The sequence below is a fragment of the Taudactylus pleione genome, unplaced genomic scaffold, assembly GCF_031769625.1.
Source record: "Taudactylus pleione unplaced genomic scaffold, aTauple2 ptg000914l, whole genome shotgun sequence".
NCBI classification, from domain to species: domain Eukaryota; kingdom Metazoa; phylum Chordata; class Amphibia; order Anura; family Myobatrachidae; genus Taudactylus; species Taudactylus pleione.
Genome location: NW_028285315.1, coordinates 1,483,601 through 1,501,499, shown reverse-complemented (window position 1 = coordinate 1,501,499; position 17,899 = coordinate 1,483,601). Strand labels below are relative to the sequence as shown.

Genomic DNA, 17,899 nt, shown 5'->3' with positions numbered 1-17,899 from the left:
ACTTTAACCACTTAACTGACAAACTGCTTTCGCCAAAACCGCACAGAAATTGTCATTTTGTTTTTAGATTTAATTAAGTTTAAAAAGTATTTTTAAAAATACATTTAAATATTTTATTTAAAAAAAAAAAAAAAAAAGTATACTTAGGGGATATATTGCACCCGCCCCCAACCCACGTGTCCATAGGCCCCCACTGTAATTTCATTTTGCACGCTCCCCAAAAATAGCACCCCACAGTGTCAAAAGATTCCCAGCAATATCAACCTCCACCCCCCTTGTGGTAATAGGTCCCAGCGCGAGAGCCCCCACCCCCACCCCCAGGGACAATAAGTCCCCAGTTTAGTCCTGCCACTGCCCATGTGTCATTATATATGTAAAAAAAAATTTTTTATATAACCCATCCCTAGCCAAAAAAATATTTGAATGGAAGGCATAACACCCCCATCCCCCCCAGTGCCAAAATATGCTCCCCCGTTAATCCCCCCCCCTTCCCTGTGGCCTAGTCTCACCCCCTCACCTCGCTGCAGAGTGCAGCAAAGAGTGGTGCAGGGGGGACTGGTCATCATTCCCCCCTGCAGCAGCTGATCTCTGCACATGCAGAGATTAGAATATTTGTGCTTGGAGCGGAACATGCACTTTAGGTGGATGTGGCCCAGAGTGCCGTTTGCAAGGCATTCTGGGACACAATTCCGGCAGTGGTGATGGCGGTCACTGACCACCGCATCACTGCAGGTGGGTCCGGGGAGTCAAGAGGAGACTCGTTCTGCACTTGTGCAGAACAGATCTCCTCTGCAGAAGCCGGGGGTCAGAGCGGCTGGCGAGGTCACATGTAATGTGCCCTTGCCAGATGAAGCACTTCTGGCTCTGATAGCATTACATGCGACCACGCCAGTTAAGTGGTTAAGGCAATGAGACAAGTCCAGAATATATGGTTTCATTCTGAAGTCCAGTAGAGGATGTTCTCAGCACGTGATCCTCCTCTAGTGACTCTTTATGTGGCTGCTCGGTTTCATTTCTGCTGATTACATCTAGGGATATTTACATAAATCAACGTAAAACTAAATGGCTCTTTGCAAGACAGTTCTGTTATACATTGATCTTCATTCTCATTCACGTCTTCTATACTGCAAAACCCCTTGTTTTGATTTTACTTAATAAGCTTCTTTAGGGCACTGTTCCTCTTATGGATTCACATGTAAGTATCTTGATGGTATCCGATGCGCTCTGTAATTGCCTGCAGCCCAGCACCTAGGGATATTACTCAGTCACATTCTTACATCCATGTGGTGGTATTTGGCTCAGCAGTGTGTTCAATGGACTATGGGCCTACTTCAGAGGTGAATGCTAATCGCGTCGCTGCTGGGTCATTCCAGGTCACGTGAACCAAGTTTGAAGTTCATCCCCACCTGACCATCTCCAATATTGATAAAATGTCACATGGAGGTTGGCATATATGTCAGACTTTACAGAAATAAGTGGCTGGTGCTACGTACCCTGTGAAGTCTAACGATAGACTAACATGTCTTTTTCCTGATCACTGTATAACTAGGGATGTGCCACAGTGTAAATGGCCTTTAAGCTTCTTGCTCAGTCTTGGAAAACCAGGAGTAAAGCTCTTGCCACCTGTACATTGACATCATCATCATCCCTGATGGGGACTCCAACGGAAATCTCCATTCATACGATGCCATAGAAATAAACCTGTGGCAGGGTACAGTGCTCCTACATCTCTGCAATGTATGGTTCTAAGAAGCCTGTGGAGGGGAAACTGGAGCACCTGGAGTAAGCCCACCCAGAAATGGGAGATACGAATGCTACACGGTTCCCTGGTTGGAATCAACCCCCTAGTGCTGTGAGGCAGCAATGCTAACCACTGTGCCAACCACAAATCCTGTTAGATTATTCATGCTACACCCGCATTTTGCTAATACAATAATTATTGTGCATTATATTGATTTATTGATCACAATTACTATCCTTTATATTGCATCAACATATTACTAAGTGCATTACTCGGTAATCATTCACATCAGTCCCTGTCTCTCTGGAGCTTATAGTCTACATCAGGGCCTGAACAAGGCTCCATGCAGCCATGTGCCAGCCCCGCCCCCTAAACCAGTGACATCATGATGTCACGCCTAGGGTGGCAGGGCTGCCAGCCCTAGGAAATAGAGCACTGCCTCCACAGGCTTCCTGCCCAGTGCCCAGAGCGTCCTTTGGATGCTCCAAGCGGCTCTGCAATAGTCCTACTGGCTGCAAAGTGCTGTTCCAGACACCCTGCAAATTACATGAAGGTGCCGAAGGGCAGAGAAGCTGCCATCCCTGTGGCCCTGCGCGATGGTACCGCACGCTGACCTATAGCTATGGCCCTGGTCTACATTCCGTACCACACAAACACTTATTCGCTTAATTGGTGACCTTATCAGCATTTCTTTGGGCAGTGGAGCACCCTGAGTAAATGCATAATATCACAGGTAAAATGTTCTATGTTTACAAGCATTCAAGCCGTGGACATAATACCCTGGAGACACAGCAGAGAAATGCACCATGAGCAGCTATTAGACCATCCCAAAGAACAAATGCTAAAAATCTGCTTGTTCCTCACTGTTACAGTCACCACACGTACAAAGCCTGCAAATCGTAAGCGTTTCAGCCACAAACACAAAAAGCTATTAAAGTACTTAAGCAAATATGATGCAACAGATGACATGTAGATCCCACCGGAACTAAATATTTTTGGCAATGCAAATAAAACTAAAATAACAATAGTAACTATTATGTAGGTCTGCATTAAAGGAAGAGTTTGTGACATCACACAGGTAGAATAAAATATAAAAATGTTGCAAATTCCTACGTCGTATACATACATATACCTGATAATGGAAAAAGGAAATTGGCTTGTGATGTCATATATCAATGGCACTCTGATTGGCCCATTACTGAGACAGCTAAATTCTGATTGGTCTGCTCATTCTTGAAACAACAGCAACTTTGAATCTTTGCCTGTAAGACAGCCTGCAGTGACGTCTATGTTTTTATACGTACCTTTGGATTTCTGGATATGTACATTTAGTTTAACTAATGACGTTGTCAACAAAACACAGGATTTTGATTTATAATCTGCGCAGTTACTGGACATTGTCTATGTCTGCTGTTTTCCAAAACGATCCTCAGCAAGTCATCCACACTCAGGGCACACTAAGCTTCTCTATTCCGTGAGTTCGGAGGTGAAAGTTCAGGTATGACCACTTCGTAAAGCATTTCCTGCACTCGGGACACGTGAAGAGCTTGTCTGTGGTATGCGTCCTTTGATGTGTCACCATGTGCGAGCTCTGAGTGAAACGTTTGCCACACTTTGGACAAGCAAATGGCTTCTCTCCGGTGTGAGTTCTATAGTGCGTCGCCATATTGGATCTTCTGCTGAAGCGTTTCCCGCAGTCAGGACAAGTGTACGGCTTTTCCCCTGTATGCGTCTTAAGATGCATTCCCAGGTGCGACCTCTTTGCAAAGCGTTTGTCGCAGTGGTTGCAAGTATAAGGCTTATCTACCGAGGACGACTGGCCATGTGTGATCTGGTGGACGAGAAGACTGTTCATGGTTTCAAACAGTTGACTACGTTCCTCACAAACACGAACCAGACTGTGGTCTACATATGCTGGTTCTTCCTCAAATGTGCAATTATACTGGTTGCTCTCCTCCTTAATTTGTGGATGTTCCTTCGATATGTAATTGGGGTCACCATCAAACTTGTCATACACAGTCCACGACTGATCTTCACATTGATCGAATGTCGAAGTACATACAAAGTTTTCTACAACATGTCTGGGTGACTCAACAGGAAAATGTCCTCCACTGTCCTCTACTTGAGAGACATGAAAGCTGGATTTGTTATCCTCCACCCGTTCATCATCAGGTGAACAAGCCACGGTGTAGGACTCTCCTTGCAAATCAATGCTCCTGAATTCATCTACTGAAAAGATAATAACAGTAAATTCTTTGCCATAAGTGTATATAGAACACGGACATCAAAACCGATTTGAAGAAAACTTTTGAACAAAACTCTGCACTTCATGTACTTCAGCAAATCGGACACTTGAGTTGTGTTCTATGGAATTGGATGGATTGTGTCCATCTATGAAAAGCATCTGTTGCTCGCACATAAAGGGCCTGATTCTGAGTCACACGTCTGTTAGAATGCAGATGCATCTAGCCATTTATTTGCTTTCCGCTCATACTTCCCGGGCTGTATACGCATCTTTGCAAACCCACGCTTAATTCAGAGTCACACGGATCTCAGCCGTGTCTTTGCAGACGGTAAATGGGTGGCAACAATACAAATGCACGCAAGTTTCAACGATGTGTCATGTGCGTGTTGCCAGAGTTACTCACTTCTGTTGTGTGTAAGCATTGTGGGCACCAAATTCAGACGGGTCTCCTGCAACCAGTATAGGTGTAAGTGCCGATGATAGTGATGACAGATGCTCTTGTGAACAGAGCAGTGGGAGCGGTGCATTCAACAACATCTTTGACTACAGGGGAATAGTTGCATTAGCATTCCGTTCAAAGCGGGCATCCAGAGTGGCATTCTCAGAGTCAGGCCCAGTGAGTGCAGTCTGCTTACTGGCTTCAGATGACGAGGTGTGGTCATATCATGGTACATAGAGGTTATAAGAAAAAGCACTGCAGCCCCACTTATACAAATAGAAGTACAAGGCAATGTGTGCACCTCAGTAGTCTAAGGATGTATTTGGTTCTATGGGACCTTGATGTCAAAGAAAAACATGTTCTGTACATCAAAGGGTTGTCACAGCCCAGCATCAGATTTTGCATCTGAGCAGAAAATGAATATGTACAGATATGTCCTTCCTGGTCTATCCTTCCTGCGTTATGAGACGTGTTACACAGGGCGCATGACAGACGCGCAAGCAGACTTTGTGATCAATATGATATGCAGCATGTGTATGTCCTGTGTGCGACAGAGGGCCTGATTCAGATCCGCTCGCTCTGACAGAGCGCTCGCTCTGAATCAGGGCCAGGCTTTTTTTTTTTGGGAGCGGCCTCTTGGCGTCTCGCATAGCTGTGTGTGACCACCCACAGCTATTGCGAGCGGCCATGATGATGGTCAAGACCATCGCAACCATCGGGCTTGCAACGACACCCTTGTGGCAGGGTTTCGTTCATCGCAAGCCCCAGGGAGCTTTCGGCTCTAACAGAGTGATGTCAGTGGGGCCGCCCCAAAACGGCAAGCGTTCCCTCGGGAACGCCTCCGTTTGGGCAGACATCCCCCAGGCCCGCCCACCAAAGGAGGCGAGCTGTCACTCAACATCGACAGCTCGCCCCCTTTGGTGCGAGACCCGGAGCGACGGACTGCCCGTCGCTAGCCGGGTCTCGCGCATGCGCACGACGGAGCCGGCTCCGTCGTGCGCATGCACTGTGGGCCACCATCGACCTGGCTGCGAGCGCTCAGCGCTTGCGACCGGGTCTGAATCAGGCCCAGAATCTGTAAGATCATCACAACGGAACGTGGTGCGGAAAACATCCTCTGACACGAGCGTCAAATTTTGTGTACAGATGCAGCTGCAGTTGCACAGATAACCAGCTCATGCCACATATCATTGCGAAGACGACACACAAAAAGACGCTCAGCATGAGTAAACTCGCACAGGACTAGGCGCGACTAGAAGGGCTGTTTAACGTGACTGCAGTACCAACGACAGAGCACACATCTGTATATCGATTAGTCAGTTGTGTTAGATAATATAGATAATAAAAATTACATATTTTCCTATTGTTGACTAACACATTGCTCCACAGTGCCAAACAAAACAGGATATGGATAAAACAGGGACATAGAGAGTAGCCACAATAAGTGCAAGTGAGACACAGAAGGGTAGGAAAGGCCCTAGAAATCAAAAAAGGCAAAGCGGACACAAGAGGAGAAGGTGGCTCAGAGTGGGGCAGAAGAAAGCGACCGTGGCGGTTGGTAAGTTTTAATACAAAGATGGGTTTTCAAAGAGCATTTAAAGGATCTGAAGACTGTAAAAGTTTCTGATTGTGCTTTGTAGGGAATTATGTAAGTGGTAGAGGCACGGGAGAAGTTTTGCAGGCGAACGTGAGAGGTGGAGGAGCAGGACACAGGCAGATTTAAAAGGGTGTGAGGGACAGAATTAGGATACAAGATTTGAGATGAATGAGGTGCTGGTGTTGTTGAGGGCTTTGTAGGAGAGGATGAGTCATTTGAATTGGATTCTGGGGGACATGTGGGGCCAATGTAGACATAAGCAAAGTGGGGTAGTGGATGCAATTAGCCTACTGATGCATTGGGTATGGGAGAAGATAGTCATAGGTGTATGTAGCTATAGCAATGCTGCTTGGAGATGTGGGGGTCCTTTAAAATGCGACTATGAGGCCCAGTAATTTCCAGCTACTCACCTGCACAGGTATCCTCATGGACTACAGGAGCTTCCCAGGAAGTCACCGCACATGGCTCTTCTATTGTTTGTACACTTGATACGTCTGCATTGAATTCATCTATGTAAACCAATAAACATTATAATGAGATATCCTTATACAAAACTCAAAATGTATATGTATATCAGTGTGACAATGCTGGTCACTAGCAAAGATTTACCCCAATTACAGGCAGCACTTACCTGCACAGGCGTCGGGTGACAAGTCCACCTGTTCAACGTCCTCTATGCTCTGGGTGTCTTCTTGTTCCTCAGTGACCAAGACAGTGGTTACATGATCAGCAGGCACCTCTGTCATTTGAAATGAACAAATGCATTTTATTTTTAATTAATTTCAGTTCACAACAGTTCAGTGAGTAATCAGAGGGCATAAAGTTGGTGTAAGCTCAGAACAAGTCGTCAGATAAACCACAAATTGTGCTGTCTAGTAATGAGGTCTATAAAGTATATATATAAGCAAAATACAAAAGGTACCACACTGCAAAGTAAATGCGCATGCTCAAGGCATTTGTGAGTACCCCCATTCAGATAATGGTTTTCGGTAAGTAACACCTCTTTAATCTACGGTGTTCCTTGCCAACCCATGTACCTTGACTTAGCACATGATGCATTACAGCTAACTTCAAACACATTGTCACCTGGTTCTTCTGGGGATGAAGGACTGCTGGGTATTTCATCACTCTCCATCATCACTCTCTGGTAATGGTCCTTGTGATCTTCTATATAGTCCCACTCCTCCATGGAGAAGTAAATGGAGACATCGCCACATTTTACAGGCACCTGGAATCAAAGAACGATCAGTTTGTTGAGGCGGATGTCCAACCACAAGCAGACGTGTCCTTGCCCCTGCCCCCCTACACATGTCAGGAAACCAGCAGTGTCCACCTGGAACCCCCTAAGTCATTGCGTGCTGGAAACTGCATAGAATTCTCCAGCTTAGCATGGAGAAAGGAGTAAGATGCACGGTAAAACCTAATTGGATGGCCATAACACTTGTCCAATCAGGTGCTTCCTTCCCTTCTACACTTTCCTTGAACAACGGACGTTGAGCCGAATTCAAAGATTTACGTAAATTTTATATTCACGTAAATCTTCGATGTTTGCCGATCTGCATATGGGAAAGAGCCGCACTGCGCACCTGCAGATCTGTTTCTGCGATGTCGGTCGCAGTGCCCAAAAGCCGCAGAATGACTGACATGCTGCTGGCATTTGGAGGCAGCGACAGGGAGTGTTCCAGAAATTGGGGGCGTGTCGGCCCAGTTTTCTGGGAGTGCTGAAGCTAGTGGCTGTGTCCTTGGATGCAGCTGCACTAGACCCGGCAGCGCGATTTTGTCGGACATCCTCTGTAACTGGAAAATTAATCAGATGTCTGATGGTCACGCAATTGATCCGATGCTGCGTCTTCGGACACAGCAGCGAATCAGAGAAGCCGGCAGGGGGGCGTCTTTTACATATTAAAGCACAGCAACTACATACAAAGACGCAGTGGCTGTGCTATAGTGGCCATCTCTGAATTAGCCCGTATGTTCTAAAGGGCAGCACAGACGGTGTAATGGTTGGCAGTAATGCCTCACAGCACTAAGGTCGTGGGTTCGATTCCCACTACGACCCCAACTGTGTAGAGTTTATGTATTCTCCCTGTGCTTGCGTAGGTTTCCTCCAGGTACTCCGGTTTCCTCCCACAGTCCAAAAATATACTGGTAGGTTAATTGGCTCCCCACAAAATTGACCCTAGTGTGTATGTGTGTGAGCATGTGATAGGGAATATAGAGTGTAAGCTCCACTGGGGGAGGGACTGATGTGAATGGTAAGATATTCTCTGTTAAGTGCTGCAGAATATGTGTGCGCTATATAAATAACTGGTAATAATAATAATAAGTTGAACTATCTGGTATCTCAATACTGCATGCAACCAATTGGATTGTATCTATTTTTAGTTTAGAAGAAGAAAGTGCCTCAATGGTTGCTATGGGTAACATGTTATCTGTGTATGAGATTTCCTACATGTACCCCATTAGGTTTAGGAGAGGCAAAGTACAGAATGTTATGCTGTATACCCCAGCAGCGCTCACCTCTCCCATCAGCGGTGAGGTGGGCCGGCTACAGTTCTTTTTGACCATCATGTATTCCTGTAATATGAGGGAAAAAAACACACACATTTCAAGACCATGATCATGATCAGGACACCCTAAATATTGTCAGACACTGTTAAACCACTAACAAAATTTGTTGGATTTTAACGTTTCCCGTTTAGTTGTTTATTGAAGTTATTGCTGTATATTGATGTGTAAGGAAATGTAAACTCTCATTTGTAAACAATAAATATTGATGCCTACCACTATGCAGAAACACAACTGGGAAGTAGCACACAGGTTACTAATACCAAAGCTGGTCTCCGCTCTGTCCCTCCATCATCAGCATTCACAGCATTGTAGGCTAATCAAGAGCACCGACATACTAGAGGGGGGAGACTGACACTACTGAGACAATACTCTGTTCCCTAGGAATCACTATGCTAATAGCTTTAAATATTATCAAATTGTCCTTTTAAAAAAACATGATTTTATTTTTATTTTAGAAATTAAAATTACAGTGTGAAATATTCTATTTAAATTTTACTTTGGTTCTTTGTTTATTCTAATTTATATTTGTACATGTTTTATGCATTTTACTTACAGAGGGCAATCTTAGGGGTATATTTACTAAAGTGTGGGTTTTATAAGTGGCAATGTTGCCCATAGCAACCAGATTCTACTTAACATTTATCTACCACCTTCTGGAAGATAGGAGCTAGAATCTGATTGGTTGCTATGGGCAACATCTCCACTTCTAAAAACCCGCACTTTAGTAAATATACACTTATACGCAATAAAAACAATTCAAGATCTCAAGACACAAACCTATGCAATACATGGGATGGTTGGTTTAGTAACGTCATATTTCAACAGGTGGAGATTCACAGGCTACATAAACAGTATTGTATGGAAGAGTTGATGTTGAACTACAAGTCCCAGCATGCTGATTCTTGTAGTTTTACAATAACAGGATAGCCCCATGTTTTACAATAAGAGGACAGCCCCATTTCCTTTTGAAGGACCATCATCTGCTTCTGGCCTCTGCTGCATGTGTACCTGCTGGGTGACCTGAAAAATGTGAACTGTGTGGGGTCCTGAGGACAGAGTTTGAGAACCACTGTTCTAGAGCATAGGTTCTCAAACTCGGTCCTCAGGACCCCAAACAGTGCATGTTTTCCAAGTCTCCTTACAGAATCACAAGTGAAATAATTAGCTCCACCTGTGCATCTTTTAAAATGTGTCAGTGAGTAATGACAACACCTGAGCACCTGCTGGGTATTCCGGAAAACGTGAACTGTTTGGGGTCTTGAGGACTGAGGGGGTCATTCAGACCCGCTCGCGAGCGGCAGTACGCTCGCAAGCGGGTCGATGTTCCCCACTGCGCATGCGCACGATGGTCAAGACCATCGCGACCATCTTTTTGGCCGCTCGCATATGCTGTGGGTGGTCACCCACAGCTATACGAGCGGCCAGGAGGCGCTCCATTTTCATGGAGGAGGGCCCTGATTCAGAGCGAGTGCTCTGGTCAGAGCGTTCAGCTCTGAATCAGGCCCTGAGTTTGAGAACCACTGTTTTAGATGGAATATGGGTAAAAACAAAGGAGGAGTGGGGATCAGAGTTTGGTATTGGGTATTGTAGAACCAGAAGAGTTAGGAGAAGGGGTGGTAGGCTTCTACTACAGAGATGATTTTTAAGGCAAGTTTAAGGTCGAGCGGGAGGCTGGGTGAATGTCTGATGGAGCATGGAAGGTCATTCCAGAGGATAGGAGCAGCACGGGAGAAAGGTGATCAGAGGTCGGTTGAAAAAGCAAAAGAGAGTAAACAAAAAAAACAAAAACAAAAAAACAAAAGAAATGTGGGATCGCGTTTTTAGTAACAATTTTTGTGACAATTTTTTTGATACCTGCAAAACAAACAAGGGATCCAGGGCCTGATTCTGACCCGCTCGTGAGCGCTGACCGCTCGCAAGCGGGTCGATGGTGCCCTAGTGCACATGAGCACGACGGAGGGAGCTCCGTCGAGCGCATGCGCGAGACCCAAATAACGACGGGGTAGCCGTCGTTATGGGTCTCGCACCAAAGGGTGAGTGACAGCACGCCCCCTTTGGTGGGCGTGCCGGGGGCGTGGCTGCCAGACGAAGACATTCCCATGGGAACGCCTACCGTCTGGGTCCGGACCCACTGACATCACTAGTGATGTCAGTGGGAGTGATTTTGTTTCTGATAGAGCCAAAATCACTCCAGGGCTTGCGGTCACCGAGACCCTACCGAAGGGTCTCGTCGCAAGCCCGATGGTCGCGATGGTCTTGACCATCGCGACCATCATCATGGACGCTTGCATAAGCTGTGGGTGGTAAACCACAGCTATGCAAGCGTCCAGGAGGACGCACAGAAAAAAACCAAAAACGCCCTGAATCAGAGCGGGCGCTCGTTCAGAGCGTCCGGCTCTGAATCAGGCCCCCAGATCTATACACAGCCCATAAAGCTTAAAAACAGTTATACAGTCTAAACCCAGCCATACTGTTTACAAAAATAATACATACAGCATTAGGACCCTGAACACACACTGCCCACCACCCTGGCACCAGAAACATTTATTTAAAAAAAAAAAAAAAAACTGAAAATAAAATGATCTAGCTTTATGTTAGTGATCTGATGGGTTCACAATTTTCAGTGTTACTTTGTGAAGTATGGAGGCTTTGTACTTCTTCTCGTCTCCTGCCTATTGCTCCTAATGAGGGAGGTCTCAATCTAATTGTTATACAGCAACCCAGAAGTAATAGTTTTCTCTAGGGCAGTGGTTCCCAAACTGTGTGCCGTGGCACCCTGGGGTGCCTCAGGGCAATTGCAGGGGTGCCTTGGGTTGATGGTCCAGTACCAAAGAAAATTATTTTTAGTCAATGTGATTGGCAGCCGTTAGCACTGGTTTTGCCAATCAACAAATATGTGGACAAAAACAAGCGGAGCCCTGTCAACCACCACATAATATCCTAAGGGTGACATATAAGCACAATTTACTTCATTTAATTTTTTGCTGAATTTCTCAATAAGAAACTTTTGGCCCAGGGGTGCCGTGGAAATAATGCTGATATTCTATGGTGCCGGGATTCAAAAAGGTTTGGGAACCAATGCTAGGGTACGACAGTGAAAATAAGTTCGGGAGATAGCTTTACTATAATTATAGTAAAGCTATCACATGTAAAGATCTGTAAGTGAATTAATCAATAAACACAAAGATTTTTTAAATTGCGAATCTCTATCTAAAACGGCTGATACCAGAACACTAGTAAATATACAGATATTTGTGAGTGTTATTAGTTGCTCTCTTACATATGGAGACCTGTATTTACAGTTTAGCGCTTCCATAGCAGTGTATTATCATATAGCAGTGTTTCCCAACTCCAGTCCTCAGGGACCCCTAACAGTGCATGTTTTCCAGATCTCCTAGATGGAGCACAGGTGTATTCATTACTGGCTGACACACATTCTAAAAGATCCACAGGTGGAGCTACTTATGTCACTTGTGATACTGTGGAAATATGTAAAACATGCAGTTAGGGATCACCGAGGGTGTGTGATTTGACATGTCGAAATCCAGAAGGTCGACAATCAATGTGCAGATATGTATTAAGCTCGACATGGTTAAAATGTTGACACATTCAGAATGTCGCCATTTAACATGTTGTCACCCAGATACCCATTGAGGACTAGATATTGGAAACACTGTCACAGAGATTAGTACTCACCTCTCCAGTAAGCAGGGAGATTATTTCCATGGCGAGATTTAAAAGTCTTTTATTCATTATCTTCTCGTTCTTGCTCTCGACGATATCTGTGTAAAACAGGGATACATTAGAACGAGCATTTTGCTCCTCTGTGGCTGGCCACTTATACACTGCTTAGCCTTACCGTTGTGTGGCTCTGTACCAATTGATTTATCCACCATCAATTTAGCTGTGAATGTGGAATCATGGTTCCTTCCCCTGAAATCAATGCTCTCCGAGTCTTCTGTACACATATCTCTCAGTCTGTGCCCTATTGCTGGAGTGGAAGTCTGTACTCGAGGCTGGGGTGGAACAGAATTCACACGTGTAACAGCTTCAACATCCCTGCACGGCGAAACCACAAAGATGTCGTCCTCCATTTGGGTTTTTGCTGCTCTCTGAAAAATTGTGGGAATGGCATCTGGCTTCAGAACCAATTCTGTGCCGTTAAAGATGTAACTTTTTGCGGAGAAATGTTTGGAACAGATCTGATAGAGACCAGGTTCTCGGGAATGTAGAACATTCTGTGCAAACACATCGATATCACTGAAAATGTTACCAGTCTGTTGAAGCCAGAGTTTAATCAAGGGGATGGAGCTCGGAAATCCATGAAGTCTGACCCTGTCAGTCCCCAGGACACTGCGACAGTTCTTCACAATGCACTTTGTCATGGTGTATATCTGCAGAACAATAGCAGATTATCATAATGTAATACATTGTGTACAGACTGGAATATGTAAGACAGAGGTGGCCAAACTTGGTCCTCAAGGACTCCTAACAGTTCATGTTTTCCAGACCACCTGTGGATCTTTTAAAGTTCCTCAGTTAGTAATGGATATACCTGTGCAGCAGCTAGAAGATCTGGAAAAGATGAGCTGTCTGTGGCCCTTGAGCACAGAGTTTGGCCACCACTGATTTGGAAAACGGACAACTCACACTTACGCCCTTATTCAATTTGAGGCGAAAAGTCCGGACTTAAGTATCGTGCGCGTCCCTGCTTATCCTTGTATTCAATTTCTAAGGACGCGAAAACGGGACCCGGCAAAACTGGAACAGGCGAAAAGTCCTGTCGATTTTCAGAAAATCATCCTTGCACCCCCCTAAATATGTCCAGACATGGGGGATCACTATGGGTCCCCCTGATTTTGCCTGGAGAAAGGAAGTCTGGTTTTTAAATAGCCGTGACAGGGGCATAACTACGGCTTTGAAAAAGGTGGTGAAGAATAGCACTTAGCTTAATTTTTTGGCAAAAATAACTATGCCCATCAAATTTGGGGTACGTGAAAATGGGTGCAAGCATATTTTAAAGTCCCTAAAGTGAATTTTTAAATTTTGTAGTTTCTCCCCGTGCTTGTGTGGGTTTCCTGAAAATAACTCTAGTGTGTACATTTGGTAGGGAATATAGATTGTAAGCTCCATTGGGACAGGAACTGATGTGAGTGGCCAAATATTCTCTGTAAACTGCTGCAGAATATGGGTGTGCTATATAAATAACTGGTAATAACAGTATTTCTTACAGTTAAGTTCTGCTGCCTCATTGCTTAGTCTTATACCATTTTAGAAATAATATCCTGGCTCGGACCCAGGACACAGAGCACGGGTTGAATTCGGGCTACTCCTTTCATACCAAAGACCCAGGTTATTACCAAGTCATCACCCTTCGCTCTCTCCAAGGCTTACTACATAGACCCTTCAATGAGGTACAGCAATAGCTTTCAGGACTTAGCAGGAAGGTGATATGCTAAATAACTGCTATTGTTTCAGCAACAGTAACAAGCTGACAAAGTAATATATTTGAGGCACATATTGTATTGCAGAAGCAATATTAAAAATATAGTTAAAAAAAAACTAACAACAATAATAATACATCCTCATTGCTTTATTCACACAAACTCCATTCTTCAGAAAATCCGCTATCAATGTCCCCCACTCTGCATTTTGCCTCCAGCCTATTGAATTAGACATAATACAATGTGTATGTTGGTGGAGGCAGTCCTGTGGTCTACAGTACTATCAGCATTTTTAAATACTAATAATGACAGTTTATAAAGTTCTGTGTGACATGGCCTGTACAAATACAATGTAACTTAGTTGTAGAGCGTTTCTTTAAGTGTTTTACACACCTGTCCACAATGTGGCTGTGAGTGTTTTATTTTTTAAATGTTGTAGTGATTGAAGCGCTCGTGACCTTCTCTCTGTTTTACTCACAGTAATAAAGTGGTAATTAATTCTATTAAATGCTGTTCGTCTCATGACTATGGGGTCTATTACTAAGCAGTGTTAGGAGACAGAGTGAAAAGTGATAAGGTGTCAGCCAATCAGCTCCCAACTGTAATTTTCCAAACACAGCCTGTGAGATGACAGTTGGGAGCTGATTGGCTGGCACCTTATCACTTTTCACTCTGTCTCCTAACGCTGCTTAGTAACTAGACCCCTATGGGTCTAATGCAGAGATGTATGCTAACAGCATCGCTGCCAGACAGCAGCGATGCTAATATGCTAATGCCGCAGGAAACGTCTGAAGAAAAAAAGAGACGCCTTCTGTCGGCATCACAGATGTGAGTGATGTGTCCAAAGACACAGCATCTGATCACCATCGATCGCGATGGCCACAATCATCTCCCATCTGAGTAATTGTAAGCATAAGGGTCCCATACATCTAACCACTATTACGGCAATTCCCCGATCTGCGAGGTTTGGGAAGGGATATTCAACATGTTGAAAAATCTTGATTCCCTGATTCCGACCTGAAAGTGATAGGATTCAGCATATCTGTGATTTTTTTACATGTTGAATTCCTCCAAACCATTGAAAGATCACCAATCATCGATGGCCACTGATCCGCAGATCGGATTGTGGATTGGCAGAACGGGGAATCGCAGTGCTGATGTATTGGGGCCAATTCCCTGTTCTGATCCATTGATGATTGGCGTTCCGTCGGTGGATCAGGGAAATTCAACATGTAAAAAATCACCAACTCGCCAATTCTAACCATTTTTGGGTCGGGATTGGAGAATTAAGATTTTTTAACATGTTGAATATCCCCGGTTCCCAAATCCCGTTGAAGGCAGAACAGGGAATTACTGCCATAGCGGCTAGATGTATGGGCCCCTTATGGCTCACATTACTCAGGTTTGGTGGCAGATTTTCTATACAAGGTCCAGGAAATCTGTGTCAGAAGATGCATACCCTGGCCTCTGCGCATCCACGAAAAGGAGGCAACAAGATTTTGGTGAACAGTCGCCATCCCCAACCTCAAACAGATTGGCAGGTTACAGCGTCCTGGCCACCCCACATCGCAGCACATGCTCAGTCCCCAAAATATTGGACAATTGCGACCAATAGGGAACTGCATACAACTCTGAATTAGGCTCTATGTGACATTGTCTTCTTAAGGCTTTTTTTTTCTTTCAACAGTGATTTTTATGGCTACTGTGAACAATATATATCTACTCAGCCCCTTCTCCCTTACAGAACACTATGTCGGATTCAATAAGGCATGAGCTCCTGTTGTAGCCTCGCCCAATGTGTCTCAGTGGGATGTTGGTGTCAGTAAGCAATATTTTATACAACGTATTAGCTGGAAATGTGCACAGAAGCACATAACGTGCATCTACTACAGGATCCTGTGCTTAACAAACCAGCCCCTATTACTATATAACACACAGGTACCTAACCTATGGGTTGGGACATGTATAGGGTCTCAGAAACAGTTTGCCTGACCATGTGAAATATGATCAATTTTAAAACCACCTCTTTTGGGGTCCCAGTGGTTCTCTGACACTTGGCGCCCCCCGTTGGTGCTTGTTGCTTTGTACAATAAGGAACATAGTAGGAATTAAATGCCAGTGACATAGTCTAGTAGTGCACAGCCATTTAATCCCTACTATGGGCCGTATTTAATTAGAGGCGAAAAGCCGCGATCGGCGAAAAGTTTTTGCCGATTTGCGCTTTTCAACTGTTTTCCGCTTTTCATCCTATTCAATTCCAGGACGTTTTCACCTGCACGAAAACCCCATAGGCAAAAACAGGTGAATAAGTTTCTCCACCCAGAGGCAGGCGAAATTAGGTGCAAAATCTCTATTTTAGGGTACAAATGTGGGGACTTGATTCAGAACCCTTTGGACACCCAATGACTAATAAGGCAAAAAAAATTAAAAAATAAAAACAGCTTGTCATTTTGGTGGTGAAAATGTAAAAAGTGTTGGAAATTAGGTACAAAGAGACAGATGTTTTTGGGGATTTCACGAGGCTGCTGCAGGTGCATTTTTTAGATTTTTTTTAAATCTTCACTTTTGAGACACCAAAATATACTAGTACCCATTACATGTACCCCAAATTTAACTACAGCACTTATCTTTCTAAAAAAAAAAATTGCTTTATATAATTTTTCAAAACTTATGCAAATATGCATATAACAGCCCTTTGACTCAATATAAGTTCACTAAATACTTTTATTAGGTCTAGCAATACTCTTCTATATTGATTCCCAGGGTCAGTTAGGCTTTTTATGGGGTACAGACTGATTTCCCCAAAATATGCTGTCTTTTTCGCTATTCACTACATTCGCCTATCCGCGTTTTTGCCTGTTTTGGAATTTAATAGGGCGAAAAGCGGTGACGTGCATGGAGAAGACATCGCGTCCAAACAGGCGAATGAGGCAAAACCATCGTGCTTTTCGCGGCTAATTGATTTTGGCTCTTAGTTACTTACTGTACAAAGCAACAAGCACCAAACAGGGAATAACGCCCAAAGTATACATTTTAGAGCAGTAAAATATATGTATTTTATTTGGAATACAATTTGTCTTACCAGACTATCCCTTTAAACTGGGACATGAATTACACTGGTTCTGTGGCTGACTTCAAGCCTACATTGCATCTGGTTTTAATCAGTGACAGAACCTGTGTAGTTTATGAGTGTCCCGGTTTAAAGGGATAGTATGGTAAGCCAAATATCATCAGTTTATTTCAGCCTTCCTGTTTATTCTCAGTCTATCAGATCTGTCTCCCAATGTACAATAACTAACTTCCTGCCATGCTAACACTGCTGCTCAGCATTCACACAGATTACTGATCACAGGCCCTGCTCTGCTGCCTGCACTTATTACAATGTGCTGTATCCTATACAATGTGGGGAATATGTAACACAACAACACAATTCCTACCGTGCCTTATTGTAATCAGGAGGACCCTGCTAAGCTTGTGATGGGAGGCGGAACAATATGGTAATTTCTCCACGCTGATTGGCTGACCTGCCATTGAGCATGAAACAGACTACTGGGTAATGTAGTTTGTGTTTACTGCTATATGTGCACAAGCCAAGCTTGAGAACTACATCACCCAGAATCCTCCGAGGCGCTGCCGTTGGATGACAAATCATGTGATTCTACCTATCAGATTGTGTTTGGCTGCTGCTGGCTTACACTTCCTGAGAGGTTGCTGCTCTAAAATAATGTAATAATTATGTATCTATCTTTAGTGTATCTTTGTTATAGGACCAGCAAATAGATGCATGAGTGGACTATTAGAAAGCAACTGAACTAGCTCTACATTTTGTATGCATTATCGTGTGTGTCCATTGTTTTCTTCA

General features: G+C 44.1%; 1 protein-coding gene across 2 annotated transcripts; it reads right to left on the bottom strand.

The window, feature by feature from the left end:
• Positions 1–559: 559 nt before the first annotated feature.
• On the bottom strand, positions 560–17,519 carry LOC148473725 (uncharacterized). Of its 2 annotated transcripts, none has more exons than XM_088459563.1 (8): positions 17,475–17,519; positions 12,453–12,987; positions 12,290–12,375; positions 8,543–8,599; positions 7,109–7,250; positions 6,654–6,761; positions 6,433–6,531; positions 560–3,970 (listed from the first exon to the last, which is right to left on the bottom strand). In XM_088459563.1, the coding sequence occupies exons 2-8, from the start codon at positions 12,976–12,978 to the stop codon at positions 3,189–3,191; spliced, it is 1,800 nt and encodes a 599-aa protein (XP_088315689.1). In that variant the 5' UTR covers positions 12,979–12,987; positions 17,475–17,519; the 3' UTR covers positions 560–3,188. The 2 variants fall into 2 exon arrangements, with proteins under 2 accessions (XP_088315689.1, XP_088315690.1); XM_088459564.1 differs by having other exon boundaries at positions 560–3,967.
• Positions 17,520–17,899: the final 380 nt, after the last annotated feature.